The 14,205-nt window shown below is 41.6% G+C and overlaps 1 protein-coding gene across 4 annotated transcripts; it reads left to right on the plus strand.

The window, feature by feature from the left end:
- Positions 1–3: 3 nt before the first annotated feature.
- On the plus strand, positions 4–13,906 carry PBLD (phenazine biosynthesis like protein domain containing). Of its 4 annotated transcripts, XM_083441343.1 has the most exons (10): positions 3,912–5,537; positions 5,769–7,400; positions 7,549–7,768; positions 8,611–8,709; positions 8,794–8,903; positions 8,989–9,018; positions 10,532–10,620; positions 11,078–11,256; positions 12,411–12,473; positions 13,504–13,906. In XM_083441343.1, exons 3-10 carry the CDS (start codon positions 7,708–7,710, stop codon positions 13,614–13,616), a joined length of 744 nt encoding a protein of 247 aa, XP_083297469.1. In that variant the 5' UTR covers positions 3,912–5,537; positions 5,769–7,400; positions 7,549–7,707; the 3' UTR covers positions 13,617–13,906. The 4 variants fall into 4 exon arrangements, with proteins under 4 accessions (XP_083297468.1, XP_083297470.1, XP_083297467.1 ...); XM_083441342.1 differs by lacking the exons at positions 3,912–5,537; positions 5,769–7,400 and adding an exon at positions 4–1,070 and having other exon boundaries at positions 7,669–7,768; XM_083441344.1 differs by lacking the exons at positions 3,912–5,537; positions 5,769–7,400 and adding an exon at positions 281–303 and having other exon boundaries at positions 7,669–7,768.
- The last annotated feature ends 299 nt before the right edge of the window (positions 13,907–14,205 follow it).

Below are 14,205 nucleotides of genomic sequence, written 5' to 3' on the forward strand. Positions count from 1 at the left end.
ATGCGCCGCGGAGGAGAATGGGGCGACAGCCGTTTAGGTCGAGGGAGCAAGATGGAGGAGCGCATGCGCAGAAGGAAAGCCTTCCAAGGCCGTGTGTGCAGTTTAGCGCTGCGTAAGCCCAACTCGCTGATGCTTTCGCCCTTGATAAGCAGGTGTTTTCAAGGTACCTGTTGCTGATGCTGTGCTGATAAGGCCAGTGAGTTCAAAATAATGGGCCCATAATTTAACGACATTACCCGTGGGGAAAAAAGGACATATGGCATCCCTACCAGCCAGCTACTAAGTCACAACTCACCACAATAGGTCAGAAACTGTCTTATGTGTAAACACAGGTCTTTGTAATACGAAAGGAGCACGTTTAGTTTCAGTTGACAGAATACTGGAGTGCTTGTTAAGGAGCTTAAATAGCAACAAGGAGAAAATAAATAGTGACACTGTTTGCAATTGTGTCACACTGAGTGTAAGAAGCGTTGCCAGGGTCTTGAATATTCCTTCAATGGAATCCTATTATTGGCATCTGTCTGTCTCAAGAGGCAATGGAAGAGTGTGCCATATGAGAGCAGCAGGGAGGAGGATATGTCAAACAGAGTTGGGACACAGCCTTGTTTCACGCCGCTCTTTCTAGGGAAGGTGTCCAAGGATGAACCATCATACTGGACGGTGCTGCATATGTTCTTGTGAAAAGACACGATCATCTTGTGGAGCTTAGGCATGCTATCACATCATCAGGTCTATCATAGCAGTGTACAAGGGGCATGTTTGCTCCCAGCATTTATCCCACAACTGGTGCGGTGAGAGAATCTTGTTGATCTCTGAGCTCTAAAGCCGCATGGTGGCTCGGGATATCGTATCATTCTGCATTGGGGAGGAACAGTCCTGTTCAAACTCATTTATTTTGATATTATTATGAAGTCTGATAAACAGGAACATGGGAAGCTGCTGAGGAGCACCAGTTATTCACCTAGTTCAGTACTGTCTACACACTGACAGTGACGCTCCAGGGATTCATGCAGAGATCTGTACCTGGTCCTGCAAGAGTTTGACTTGGGGACCTTTTGCACTGAAAGCAAGTAAGTGCTCTACTACTTCATATCTGATGTTTTCTCCCTTTATGGTCTTGATTTATGGGCTACAGTGGTACCTTGGGTTAAGTACTTAATTCGTTCCGGAGGTCAGTTCTTAACCTGAAACTGTTCTTAACCTGAAGCACCACTTTAGCTAATGCGGCCTCCTGCCGCCGCCGCGCCGCTGGAGCCCGATTTCTGTTCTTATCCTGAAGCAAAGTTCTTAACCTGAAGCACTATTTCTGGCTTAGTGGAGTGTGTAACCTGAAGCGTATGTAACCTGAGGTACCACTGTACTACTAAAATGAGGAGGGATGCGGGTTAAACTACAGAGCCTGGGACTTGCTGATCAGAAGGGCGGCGGTTTGAATCCCCGTGACGGGGTGAGCTCCCATTGCTCAGTCCCAGCTCCTGCCAACCTAGCAGTTCGAAAGCACGTCAAAGTGCAAATAGATAAATAGGTACTGCTCCGGTGGGAAGGTAAACGGCATTTCTGTGTGCCACTCTGGTTCGCCAGAAGCAGCTTAGTCATGCTGGCCACATGACATGGAAGCTGTACGCCGGCTCCCTCGGCCAATAAAGCTAGATGAGCATTGCAACCCCAGAGTCGGCCATGACTCGAGCTGATGGTCAGGGGTCCCTTTACCTTTACTAAAATGAGGCTGCATTTTAAGCTGTATTTTAAGCTGTATTTTAATTAACTGTCCCCCCCCCCCATTATGTTTTATTGTAATTTATATTTGGTGTTAGCCACCCTGAGCCCGGCCCTGGCCAGGGAGGGCGGGATATAAATAAATTATTATTATTATTATTCATTTGCATTTGAAAAGTAAATTCCCCACTAGTCCTGGAATTGCAGTGCTCAAAGCATGGGGCGGCAAACTAAGGCCCTTGGGCCAGATCAGGCCCAATTGCCTTCTGGAACTGGGCCGCAGACGATCCAGAAATTGCCGTGTGGATCGCCAGCCATGCGTTCTTTCCCTTTCCCTCTCCCTCACATGGCAGTGGCGGCACCTCCTCCCTCCTGGTTTCTCCCTGCCCTGCCTAGAGGAGGAAGGGGGCTGGGCTTTGTTGGTGCCAGCAGCAGCAGCGCTCGAGCGACTGCCATTTTAAGCAGCCTCTCTCTGGAGCCCTTTTGCGCACCGCTCATCGTCCTTGCCAGCCCCTGCCGCTCGCAAGACACAGGTAAGCAGCTCGTGGTGCTCTTGCATCATTCCCCTCCCCCAAATATAGTCAGGCCTCCCACAAGGTCTAAAGGACAGTGGACTGGCCCCCTGCTGAACAAGTTTGCTGACCCCTGGCTCAGAGGAATGACACACTGCCCCCATCTTTCAGCCAGAGAACAAAGAGCCAATGGAAGGTTATACCTCCTGCCTCCTAGGAAGAATATCATGCAAAAGGGAAAAATAATCCTCACAGTTCCCAATCTGGTGTATCATAAGCCCTATTGATTTTAAAGTGATTAATGGGCAATGAGTATGCATGCTGATTCCAAAGAACAACCTTAAACTCATAACTTTTATTGCATCACAGAATAATTGCCCCTTAATGTTTAAAACATGATATACTGCTTGCCTAGGTAAACAACTGTTTCCAGAAAGGTATCCGTAATCATCTGTTGCAGCAAAAACAACAAATTTTTGTTGCACCTTAAAGACAATTTCTTACTCTTCAAGGTGAGGACTCTGTTTTTTTAAAAAATAATTATGGCCCCCAAGCCCTACGGACACACAGGAATCGGCACCGCTGAACACACTATAAGACTTTTTTCTGAGTAAATGTGTAGAATTTCACATCTATTGTGTTTCTTTCTACAGAGATAAACAGAAATAATTCTCCAAATTCAGTTAATAAAAATTAACTCCACACATAAACTAGCTTTTCTTGATGCTTAACCTTTAAAGAGGCCACCTTATCCTTTATATATCCATACAGTATATCCAACAGGTCACTGCAATATTTCTTCCTGAAGTCCAGTAGCATAGCTAGCCTGCGGCAGGGGGGCGGTCTGCACTGGGGGGGCGTAGGGCACCATGGGAGTCTGTGCTGTGCATCAGGGGTTGGGATTCTGGGCAGCAGAGGAGTTTGAGGGTGGAACCGTGGTTGCCGGGCATCTTGGATGCTGCAAGTGGGCGGAGCCACTTCCCATCCCTAAAATCCACAACTTCCTAAAAAAGCTCAATAAGCTGGTGGTGGTTGCTACACTGCTGCTAAAGTCCTCAAAATATCAGAAACTGGCTCCACAGTAACTCAGAACAAGGCTTTCTGTGTTGCTGCCCCATTCTGTGGAACAGCAACCCTGTTGAAATATACCAGGCATGCACTATCTGTACTTTCTAAAACAATGGAAGACGTTTCTGTGTGAACAAGGTTTTCCAGCAGCTCAAAAATCCTTTGCCACAGATGTTCATTTTGTATTGTTTTTAAACCTACAGTATATTCAGTTATTTTTTATATAGTTTTAAAAACCATTTCAGCTGTTTTTATGATATATTTGTAAATCACATTGACACACATGTAAAACGGAATTTATAATTTCAGCAACAGTCATTAAAATAATGTTGGAATTTCTTATAAATATAGGGGAAATGTTAAAAATGTGATTGCTGGGCTGGGACATGTAAGGAAGAAAAAAAGGAAAGCAAGTGTTGGCAAAGCTACCAGTTTTTTGTAATCACTTGGTGTAACATTATGCTTGTAATATTTCACTTGGTGTAATATTAACTCAGCCATTTATGCAACAGCTGAGAAGATGAGTCAGCAGTTTGCAAAACGCCATTTTTAAAAGCAGCCAAGAATAAGGGAAGAAAATGCAGATTTCTATTTTCACAGTTGATGCCTTTACAGATCAGCCGTTTTCTGGAAATCCTGCAGCTGTTTGTCTTCTTGAAGATGTAAGTTTCTGAAACTTGTCTTTACCAGAATGCTGATGTTTGTTAGGGAAAGACTGTGGCTCAGTGGCAGAGCATCAGCATTGCATGCAGAAGTTCCTAGGCTCAGTCCCCAACATCGCCAGGTAGTATTGCTGGGAGAGATGTTGCCTGAAACCCTGGAGAGCTGTAGACATAATGAGCTTGACAAACCAATGGCCTGACTCAGTGTAAGGCAGCTCCCTACATTACAAAACTTTGCTGTGTGTGACTGGTGCCATTTATGTTAATTTTTAGTGATGCTTTTCTTGACAAAGGATTGGTTTGTTGTGGGTACAGAAAATTCCTGTGCTGTTTATCTGGCCCAGTGTTTTTCAAAAATTCCTGCCCTCAGGAAACTTTTCACAGTAATGTCAAGACTTTCCAGGAAGCATTTCTGCAGTTAATGTTTCCCTCACTGAAAAATCCCTGCTAAGTTTTCTAGAGTTTTTTAGAACACAGATTGAATTCCAAATTAGCCTATTTCACAAGCACTGGCAGTCTTATTTATGAAACAGTTGTGCACAATGCTTAGATTTAATCTGATTTAGTCGTATTGATTTAAACAAAGCCAACCCAAGGTATTTTGTCACCCAAGTGTGGTTGAAAAATGTCAATTGCTACTTTTTAAGGTGTTCCAGCCCCTTCAACAGCATAGCATCTGTTTATGATCTGTGATCATGACTCCAGTGGTACCTCTGGTTACGAACCTAATTTGTTCCGGAGGTCCATTCTTAACCTGAAACCGTTCTTAACCTGAGGTACCACTTTTGCTAATGGGGCCTCCCACTGCCACCGTGTCGCTGACACACAATTTCATCCTGAGGTAAAGTCCTTAACCCGAGGTACTACTTCAGGTTAGTGGAATCTGTAACCCGAGTGTTTGTAACCCGAGGTACCACTGTACTGCTGTGCCACAATCAAGAAGTAGAAAATAACCTTAGATCAGGCAGTGATCAGACCACTCCTATGGAAACTGGACCTGGACCCTGAAGATACTAACATTCTAGCCTTTTTGGACAAATATTTGAATGTTTCTAGGCACTTGTGGATGATAGTGGCATTTGAAGAACTAGCTCCCCTCATTCAGAAAAGCTCCTCCATAAGAGAAGGCAATGGATTGACTCCAAAAAACACAAGAAGGTCATCAACTTGGTGCCTACAGGTGCCATGGCGCCCTCAGGTTGACAGTCTTAGATAATGTACTGGATGGACCAATAGTCTGACTCAGTATAAGACTTTGTTCCTAACGAGTTATTTTCCTGTTTGCGCATGTGTTGCCCACTGGATTTTATTTGTGCCTTTTGCCCCTCTCTGTCCCTTGCACCCTTATCTGCCTTTCTTTGTGCTCTGTGACCCCCTGTAATCTGAGCACTTTCTCATACGTCTGTAACCTCTGTCAATGAATTCCTCTTGTGCCTGTCTGAATCCATTGCTCAGCAGCTTTTTTGGCTGGTGTTTAAGAATGTTTGGCCACACAGCTACACTGGCTGTGCTGTGCCAATGATTCAGTAGCTCAGTTGGCATGCCATCTCTCAGTATCTGGATGCCCATTTGCAAATATGTACTTGTACAGTGGTACCTCAGGTTACATACGCTTCAGGTGACATACGCTTCAGGTTACAGACTCCGCTAACCCAGAAATAGTGCTTCAGGTTAAGAACTTTGCTTCAGGATAAGAATAGAAATTGTGCGGCAGCAGCAGGAGGCCCCATTAGCTAAAGTGGTGCTTCAGGTTAAGAACAGTTTCAGGTTAAGTACGAACCTCCAGAACAATATAAGTACTTAACCCGAGGTACCACTGTATCTTGAATCATTAAATCTTGGACCATGTATTGCAGAGCTTTCCAAACTTTTCATGTTGGTGACACACTTTTTAGACATGCATTATTTCACGACACACTAATTCAGTTTTACTAGCCAACAGGAGGTTAAACTATCCACTTTTCAGCCCCGAAAGGAGCGTTGGGAGCGTTCATGTGACACACCTACACACTGCAGCTGACACACTAACATGTCTGGCGCACAGTTTGGAAAGCTCTGATGTAGCGTATATATGTGACTTGACCTTTAGACTGTGGCTTGGCTAATTTTCTAGAGTTATGTACCCTCTGCATGTAGTTTTTTATTGTTTCTCCATGCCATGCCATACAGCCGGCTTCCTCAACCTCGGCCCTCCAGATGTTTTGAGACTGCAATTCCCGTCATCTCTGACCACTGGTCCTACTAGCTAGGGATCATGGGAGTTGTAGGCCAAAAACATCTTGAGGGCCAAGGTTGAGGAAGCCTGCCATACAGGAAGGATTGTTCCAAAGCTGTTTGGGGGGGGCAGGGTAGCCCAGATTTCCTCATCCTCCCATCTTTTATTGATTTGTCTTTGGGGGGGGGGAGTGGGGGTGCAGAGACATTTTCACCTCAACATCACGTTTTCCTGATTGTTCCCAAGCTGTTGGGGTTTTCTTGGTGGGGAGAGGGAAGGAGCCCAGTGCAGAAGGATCATAATTATTTTCTTTTCCTGGATTGTTCCCAAGTTGCTTGACGCTGGGGGAGTGCAGAGTCATTATCATAAACTTTATTATCATCATTATTATCATGTTTCCCCTGATTTTTCCCAAACGTTATGGGGGAGGCATTTCAATAGCATCATTATTAGTACAGTGGTACCTTGGAAGTCGAACGGAATCCATTCTGGAAGTCTGTTCGACTTCCAAAACATTCGAAAACCAAGGCATGGTTTCCCATTGGCTGCAGGAAGCTCCTTCAGCCTATCAGAAGCTGCGGAAGCCCCATCTGACGTACGTTCATAAACTGAAACACTCACTTCCAGGTTTGTGGCGTTCAGGAGCCAAAACGTTGGACTCGCAAGGCGATCCAAAGTCTGACTGTATCATCACCGTTTTTTCCTACTTAGCCTGCTGCTGGGATTGGTCCCAAGTTGTTGGGGGTGAGCACAGCACAAAGGAAGAAACATTATTAATATCATCTCATGCACCCTAATTTTGGCATGATCGTGTTTATTTAGTTGAATGAATAGGTCCCCCATAAAGGACTGTGCACAGGGCCCCACAAACCCCTGGGTCAGTTAGGCCAAAATAAGAAAACACAGGATTGCTATATTTCAAAACTACCACAAGATGGTGCTAGTTAGTTGTCTGAGTTTGTGGGTTTCTGTTTTGCTTTGCTTTGCTTTGCTGGGTCATTCCATATCAAGTGATCCAACTTTTTCACCTCATGTCATCCAGTTTTCTTAATATTTTGTACACTTGCTGAATGATCAAAACTAAGTTTAAATCTAAAATTTTAATTTTTTATCCAGTTTGTGATGAACTTAAACTTAGTTTTGATCATTCAACTTAGTTTTGATCATTCAACAAGTGTTTTTACCATACATCCAGATTTCCCCAGACATCCCAGCAATTCCTGCCCTGCAATGTCAAGGGAATTCCAGACGTATTGTATGGTACCTCATAGGGAACTGCCTCCTAATGGCAGAGGTGATGTTTGGGGTGGCTTGCAGGTTATTTTTTTAGTTCTTTATTCCTACTGCTTCTGCATCTCTGTTGAATAAGAAACAGTACCGTGAACCCATTTAAGCTTCATGTGTAATGCTAGGCTCTTTGTTTATCAGGTCTTTTATTTTGCTATAAAATAAATAATACCAATTCACAGGCAATTATTTGATTTTTTAAAAATAGGACCTGGAAGAAGGTTGGCACCAAAAAATCGCAACAGAAATGAACCTCTCAGAAACGGCATTCATCAGAAAACTGGATCCTACTGATGACTTTACAAGAAGTAAGACTACATTAAAATGAGCAGTAATTTTTCAGTTGACTTCAGCAGAAGGTAGATCTAAAAATATTAAGGAAGGTTGATACTTTAGTTAGTAGACTATAATGTAAGTTGAGGCAATAAATACTTGGTGTATAAACATTCCACAGACCTAATCTGGTTTAACAGTTAAACTTTTTCCCCAAGGAACCCCGGGAATTCTACAATTTCTAATGTGGCAGAGTGGACTGTATTGCTTAGGACTAAAGTAGAGAGATACCACTGAATGCTTCTTTGCATAAAATCTCCCTGCAAGCAGAAAAGTAGCAGAAGGGGTGACACAGGTTAGAATTTTTACTCCTAATCTGCTAGCTTTCTTACAGAGAATTAAAACAACAATTCAGAGATGCATTAAGAATGGCATCTGTCACATGCAACCTGGAGTGGTGTTACCAACTCTTGCCACCTCAGTAATGTGCCATCTCGTTTTGTAGCACAGGCAGTCCAGGGCGTAGTTCCATCTCATTTTCTTCGTCTTGGAGGAATCTTCATTTATGGAAAATTTTTATCACCAAATAGCTGACACACATAATAGCCTATAGTGAGGCTACTGATTCATCTTCTCAAATACCTACCACACCCATACTTCCATTTTTAAAAATTAATATCGGTCATTGGATGTTACAAATACATGGGTGTTTTCTTTCTCTTTTATCAAAGAAAACCACAGAATTTATGTGGAAAGGGATTGACATGCAGTAACACTATAAAAGGGCAAGTAAATGGCTGAAAATCCAGTGTGATACAGCCGTAAAGCTACAGGAAGAGTTTACTGTAAGCCTGACTCTTGAATTTTCTTTTCCTAGGTTCCCGTTTTGGATTAAGGTGGTTTACACCAGCTAAGGAGGTCCCACTCTGTGGCCACGCTACGCTTGCCTCAGCAGCTGTGTTATTCCACAACAAGAGTAATTAACATTTAAGCTATAAGTTATTTGCAAATATACCTTTCAACCTATATTACAGTTATATGTTTCTAATTTTAAAAACAGAAAATGTGAATTCAACCCTCACTTTCGTAACTCTGAGTGGAGAATTAAATGCCAGACAAGCAGGCGATCGTATTATCCTGGACTTACCCCTTTATCCTACTTATCCACAGGTTAGATAGACTTAAATTGCCAGCATTTTTCCAAAAGATTAGTTAAGAGCAATCATTATATACATATTTATTTCTTTTCATCCAGGATTTCCAGGAAGTGGAAAAGTTAGTGAAGGTAATTAGTGTAATCCTTATATTATTTATTGTGATTTTATTAAATGTATAGTGAATAACACAGAGTATTCCAACAATTCAACAACATCGTCCTTATTACTGCACTGTATACTTTTGCAGAGTGAGGCATGTCTAACCCTGCAAAGGACTGCTGGTAAACCTCGATGTCAGTGGTTCCCAATTACTACAGATCTCCTGTTTTTCCAAAGCCAACCCATTTTGATATATCTGTGGTATATCTGTGGTATCTAAACAAACCAATTTTGATATATCTGTGGTATATCAGATGTCAAAGCAATAAACAACTACCTGACATTCAGAAGACATCTGAAGGCAGCCCTGTTCAGGGAAGTTTTTAATATGTGACATTTTCGTGTATTTTTCATCTTTGTTGGAAGCCGCTCAGAGTGGCTAGGGAAACCCAGACAGATGGGCGGGGTACAAATAATAAAATTATTATTATTATTATTATTATTATTATTATTATTATTATTAGCTTTTGTTATGTGAATGGTGCCACGGACACCCTGGGTGGGTTACATAGACCCCCCCGGGATCTACGGGCCACCAATAGGGCACCACTGCTCTATGCCATACACGTTATGCATCGTTATGTCGTTTTCCCCATGCCATATTGGCCTGCATGTAGCAAGCATCCTCTGTACCTCAAATTATGCAGATGCAATTTGAATATTTATGAAACATTTGATTAATCATCAATGCTAGCTCTGTGATAAAAGATTTTATTCCAGGTAGTGCCACTATATTAGGTTAGTTACTGTGTCCTTATTGCAAAATTGTTCCGTTAATAAAGTAGGGAAAGTCTGTGGTTTGTGGTGAACAGAACTGGGCTCAAATCTACATCTGGACATTAGGTACACTTTGGGCCTGACCCCAACTTTCAGCCTATTGCGCAAGGCTGTTGTGAGGATAAAATGGGATAATCATGCACACTAGGGGTTACATTAGAGAGGATGGGTGCTTCTTGGTTTTTGACAAACCCAATTAAAGGAATAGAGACTGAGCTGCATTAATAGTGTCAAGGTACTGTGGGAGGAGATGAAAAGTGAATGTATCTCTCTTTTGGGCTTTGAAAATCTCAGCCAAATTATCTCTGAGCTCTTGGGCATCAGTCCATGTGTTTAAGAGTGCCTTCTCCAAATGTTCTAAATAAACCAGGAGGAATCTGAGTGAGCAGACAGAAAGCACATGTAGGCTGCATGTTCTCTTTCTGTGTTTATTTGCACCATATGAAGCTTACACCATCCTGATTCAAAGATGAGTAAGCTCTCTCTGCATCTGAAGCACACACACAACTCATTCCAGAGGGAGAGGGGTTTAAATTTGGGTTCTCAAAGTGTTAAGAAGAGGAAGTCATCTGTCTGTTCTCCCACACGTGTGCCTAAAATGTGCGCATCCTTTGATTTGACTGAGAATGTAATGCATCCTTAATGATTGTAATTTAGGAGATGCTCTAGTTCTTTGGGGTTCATCCTGTAATATTCTATTACCAGGCAGCTGTAGGCGATATGAATGTTCAAGATGTTCGCTATTCTCCTGACACAAAGAAGCTCCTTGTCTGTCTCAGTGATGCTTATGGAAGGTATATGTGTTTTTCTACAATTTTCATTAGGTAGTAGCAAGGCTGGGGAATATTTGGCACGCCAGATGGTTGCTGGATTGCAGCTTCCCTCATTGTTGACCATTGGCTGTGCTGGCTTGGGCTGATGGAAGTTGGACTCCAACAATGTCTAGAGGGCCATAGGCTCGCCATCTTTGTTATATGTAAATTAATGTGAACCCCACCTCCCCTCCTTTGATGCCTTATTCTGTTTGACTGGCACTGCAAAACCCCTGGAGGGCACCAAGTTGGTGAAGGCTGTTGTAGACATTATACCAGTAGTGGGCCCTTGCTCTTACTGTCACTATCCTTACTTTAGATACCCAGAACTGCAGTATGTTTCAGCTCATAATTGTTCTCACTGGCATGTTTTAGCTTTAAATTTGCATACATAGGAAAAATATATTTAAATGTTTAACATTTCATGCTTAACTTCAAGGTCAGATTTGGAGAAAATACGAGTGAATGGCCAAGAACTTTTGCTGGCTGAGAAGACTGGGAAAGTCCAAGGATTAATAGTCACACTTAAGGGAGATTTCCATGGAAAACATGAAAGCTATGACTTTTTCTCTCGATACTTTGCTCCGTGGGTTGGAATTTTAGAAGATCCTGTCACAGGTGTGTTTGTGTGTTTAAGCAGCGCTTTGCTCTCATTTTTATTAAACATGCATTCCTGTTGGAAGCTTTACTATGTACAAAATTCAGAAGAACTGCTGGGCTACTCTGCTGTAGCAAAAAACAAGAAAAGCCAATGATACCTTTAACAAATGAGCAAAATGAGCTTTTACTCTCATCAGATACATCTGTTGAGGCAGGTTTTTGCATATGAAAGCCCATGGCACTATACATGGCCAAGCATTATTTGTTATATGTAACTGTATTGGATTAACATGACAGCTTAAAAAAAAAATACATGTGTATATAGATGTGCCTATTTGGTGTTTAAAACCCTTAAGAGATTCTTGAAATAGAAAAGTAAATGAATCAACAATAAAATGGATAGATGCTATATTGTTCAGGAGGACCACATGCACATGAGTGGGTTTTAGTTTTGGTATAATTTGAAAGGTTGACCTAGAACCAATGAAGGACAAATAAAAATAAAATACACCACAATCAATATTTATAATGGCTTTTAACACATTCTCAAAAGCTTGGTGTTTATGGGTTGTTGTTGTTTAAAAAACCAATTTGATAAAATACGGTCATCTGTCAAGTCTTCCCACTCCACCATGTTGAAGAAACATGGCCCTGGAAGGGGCCATGCAGGTATGAGACGGGTTAATAATAATAGTATTTGTATACAACCTTATACCCTTGAATCTCAGGACGGTTCACAAAATAAAATCACATATAAAAATCACAATGTAAAAAACAGAAAATACATAATAAAAACAAAAAAGCAATGACAACCCAAGAATCCCCCTTTCCACAATACATTTTAAAAGGGCATCAGATGTCAATCAGTCAAAGGCCTGGTTAAAGATAAATCTGCCTTCTTTCTTCAATTCTGGATGCTTCAGCCCTCATGACTGCAAGGCATGGAGGAGAATTCTAATGTGTGGAGATGTTCTGCACATCCCAAAAGGTCTTTGCAGGATACTGCCCTTCCCAATGTGACAGCCAGTTTGCAAATGAGGATAATAATTCAGCCTTACCTTACTGTGGCATTATAAGGATTATTTTTTTTAAATACATGTGGTGTGCTTTGAACCCTAAACATGTTACACTTTTTGGGTTATGATTATTACATCTTTTCATTTTCTTTCCAGGATCTGCTCATACTGTCTTAAGTAGTTACTGGTCACAACAACTGGGGAAAAAGGAAATGTGTGGTAAGAATCTCTCTTCAATTATAAGAACAAACCTTAGGGCTCAATAATTTAATAAATGTAATCTGTTAAAAATAAAATCTGCAGAAACTTTAATTACACATTAATTTTTCCTCCTGTGTAGCCAGAGGGTCGGAAGGCAAGCAAGGGTTCAGGAATGTATATGGTCACAGTGCTGTGCAAGGATCTCAGGTGTATTAGTTTTTCCACCCTTGCCAAAATTGATGAAAGAAGAAATTTAAAGCAAGCTGTTCTTTCCAGTTTGCATGCAGCAGGCTAAAATTACTGTGGCTTTTCTTCTAAAAAGAAGAACCATAGGCAAGTGAAGATGATATTGGTCACTTAAAATCAATGGCAATATGTCTTTCAAGCCTGGATCTAAAGAAATACTTGTACAGTATTATTTTTAAGCTATTTGGCTCTAGATGAGTTATTGTATGGGATTTGCTGTCCCCATATCTATTTGAAACTGTAGATCAGTTCACACATTACTCTGGTGTGGGGTAATTTTGTGCTCACTCAGGAGCAAGGCCATGTGTGTAGCCCCATCCCCTGCATCCTTCCCCCAGACATGTGTTCCATGTGGTTGTCTGTAAAGGAATTCTTATATGTAAGACCTTACATGGGAGCAGGAGCTCGTGCATTAAGAGTTCCTTCACAGAGCTGTAAGTTCTGAAGAGACATTTTTCTTCCTAACTCAAAAACATGCCTTCTTTGAAGGCTCTTCCCTGGCCCCCAAAGGTGGAGGGAGCATGAGGAGAGACTGTGCAGCATGTAGCATGCACATAGGCAGCAGAGTTTTGTGGGGGCAGGTGGAGTTTGCATCCTCCCTATTTGCTGTCTAGAGTGAGGGCTTCACCATAGCCTGTCAGTGGATTGGCTCTGCTGAGTTCAGTAGTTCCATAGAGCTTTCCCCTTTCTTTAACCCATCTGCTGCTCATTAGTGACAACCAAGCATTGCAGCATGCATCGTTCATGGGGAACACAGATAATAGGAAATATAAATACAAGCCTCCCCCCTCTCTTTGTTTAGCATTTCAGTGTTCTGCTCGTGGAGGAAAGTTGAAGATTCTGCTTCGGCCTGATGGAAGAGTAGACGTCAGTGGCCAAACAGTCATTGTGTTGAAGGGTTTTTTGACCATTTAAGAAAATACGCTGAAAAAAGGAGAGAGAAAATAAAATGAAATAAAGCTCTTCGTCATTACAAATTTCCATTTCTTCTTATCGTTGCTGATGCAGATGAATATTTTACAGAGAAAACAACTACTTAAATCAAAAGGCAAAATGGACATAATTCAGAAGACAGGCAATTTAACTGTTTGATTTTATAGTTTTATCTGATTTTTATTTGTTGCATTGCATATTTGTAAACTGCCCTGAGACTATTGTGGTATATAATTTTAAAAAAATTAAAATAAAACATTTGTATATTTTTATTTCCATTACTATCCTCTTCCGTGCTATCCTGGCTGCTTGAGCCAGATCATAACAGATTAAGGAACACATTTATTTAATAATGTGTTGCAATTTCTGTCTAGCCCCTTTGTAACTGCTTGGGACAATTCATTCCATGACTGTTTAATCCTATCCTGGTAAATAGCTCTACGTATATAAGCTTGAATTTGGTAGACCTCTAAAGCAGAGTTAGAGACCGAATGCAATTCTCCAGACCTCTACTTCATAACATCCTTTTGTATTTTTGCCTGGCTGGAATGTGCCCTTGAACTCTGGTGAT

Source organism: Podarcis tiliguerta (assembly GCF_965153285.1).
Source record: "Podarcis tiliguerta genome assembly, chromosome: 5".
Classification (NCBI taxonomy): Eukaryota; Metazoa; Chordata; class Lepidosauria; order Squamata; family Lacertidae; genus Podarcis; species Podarcis tiliguerta.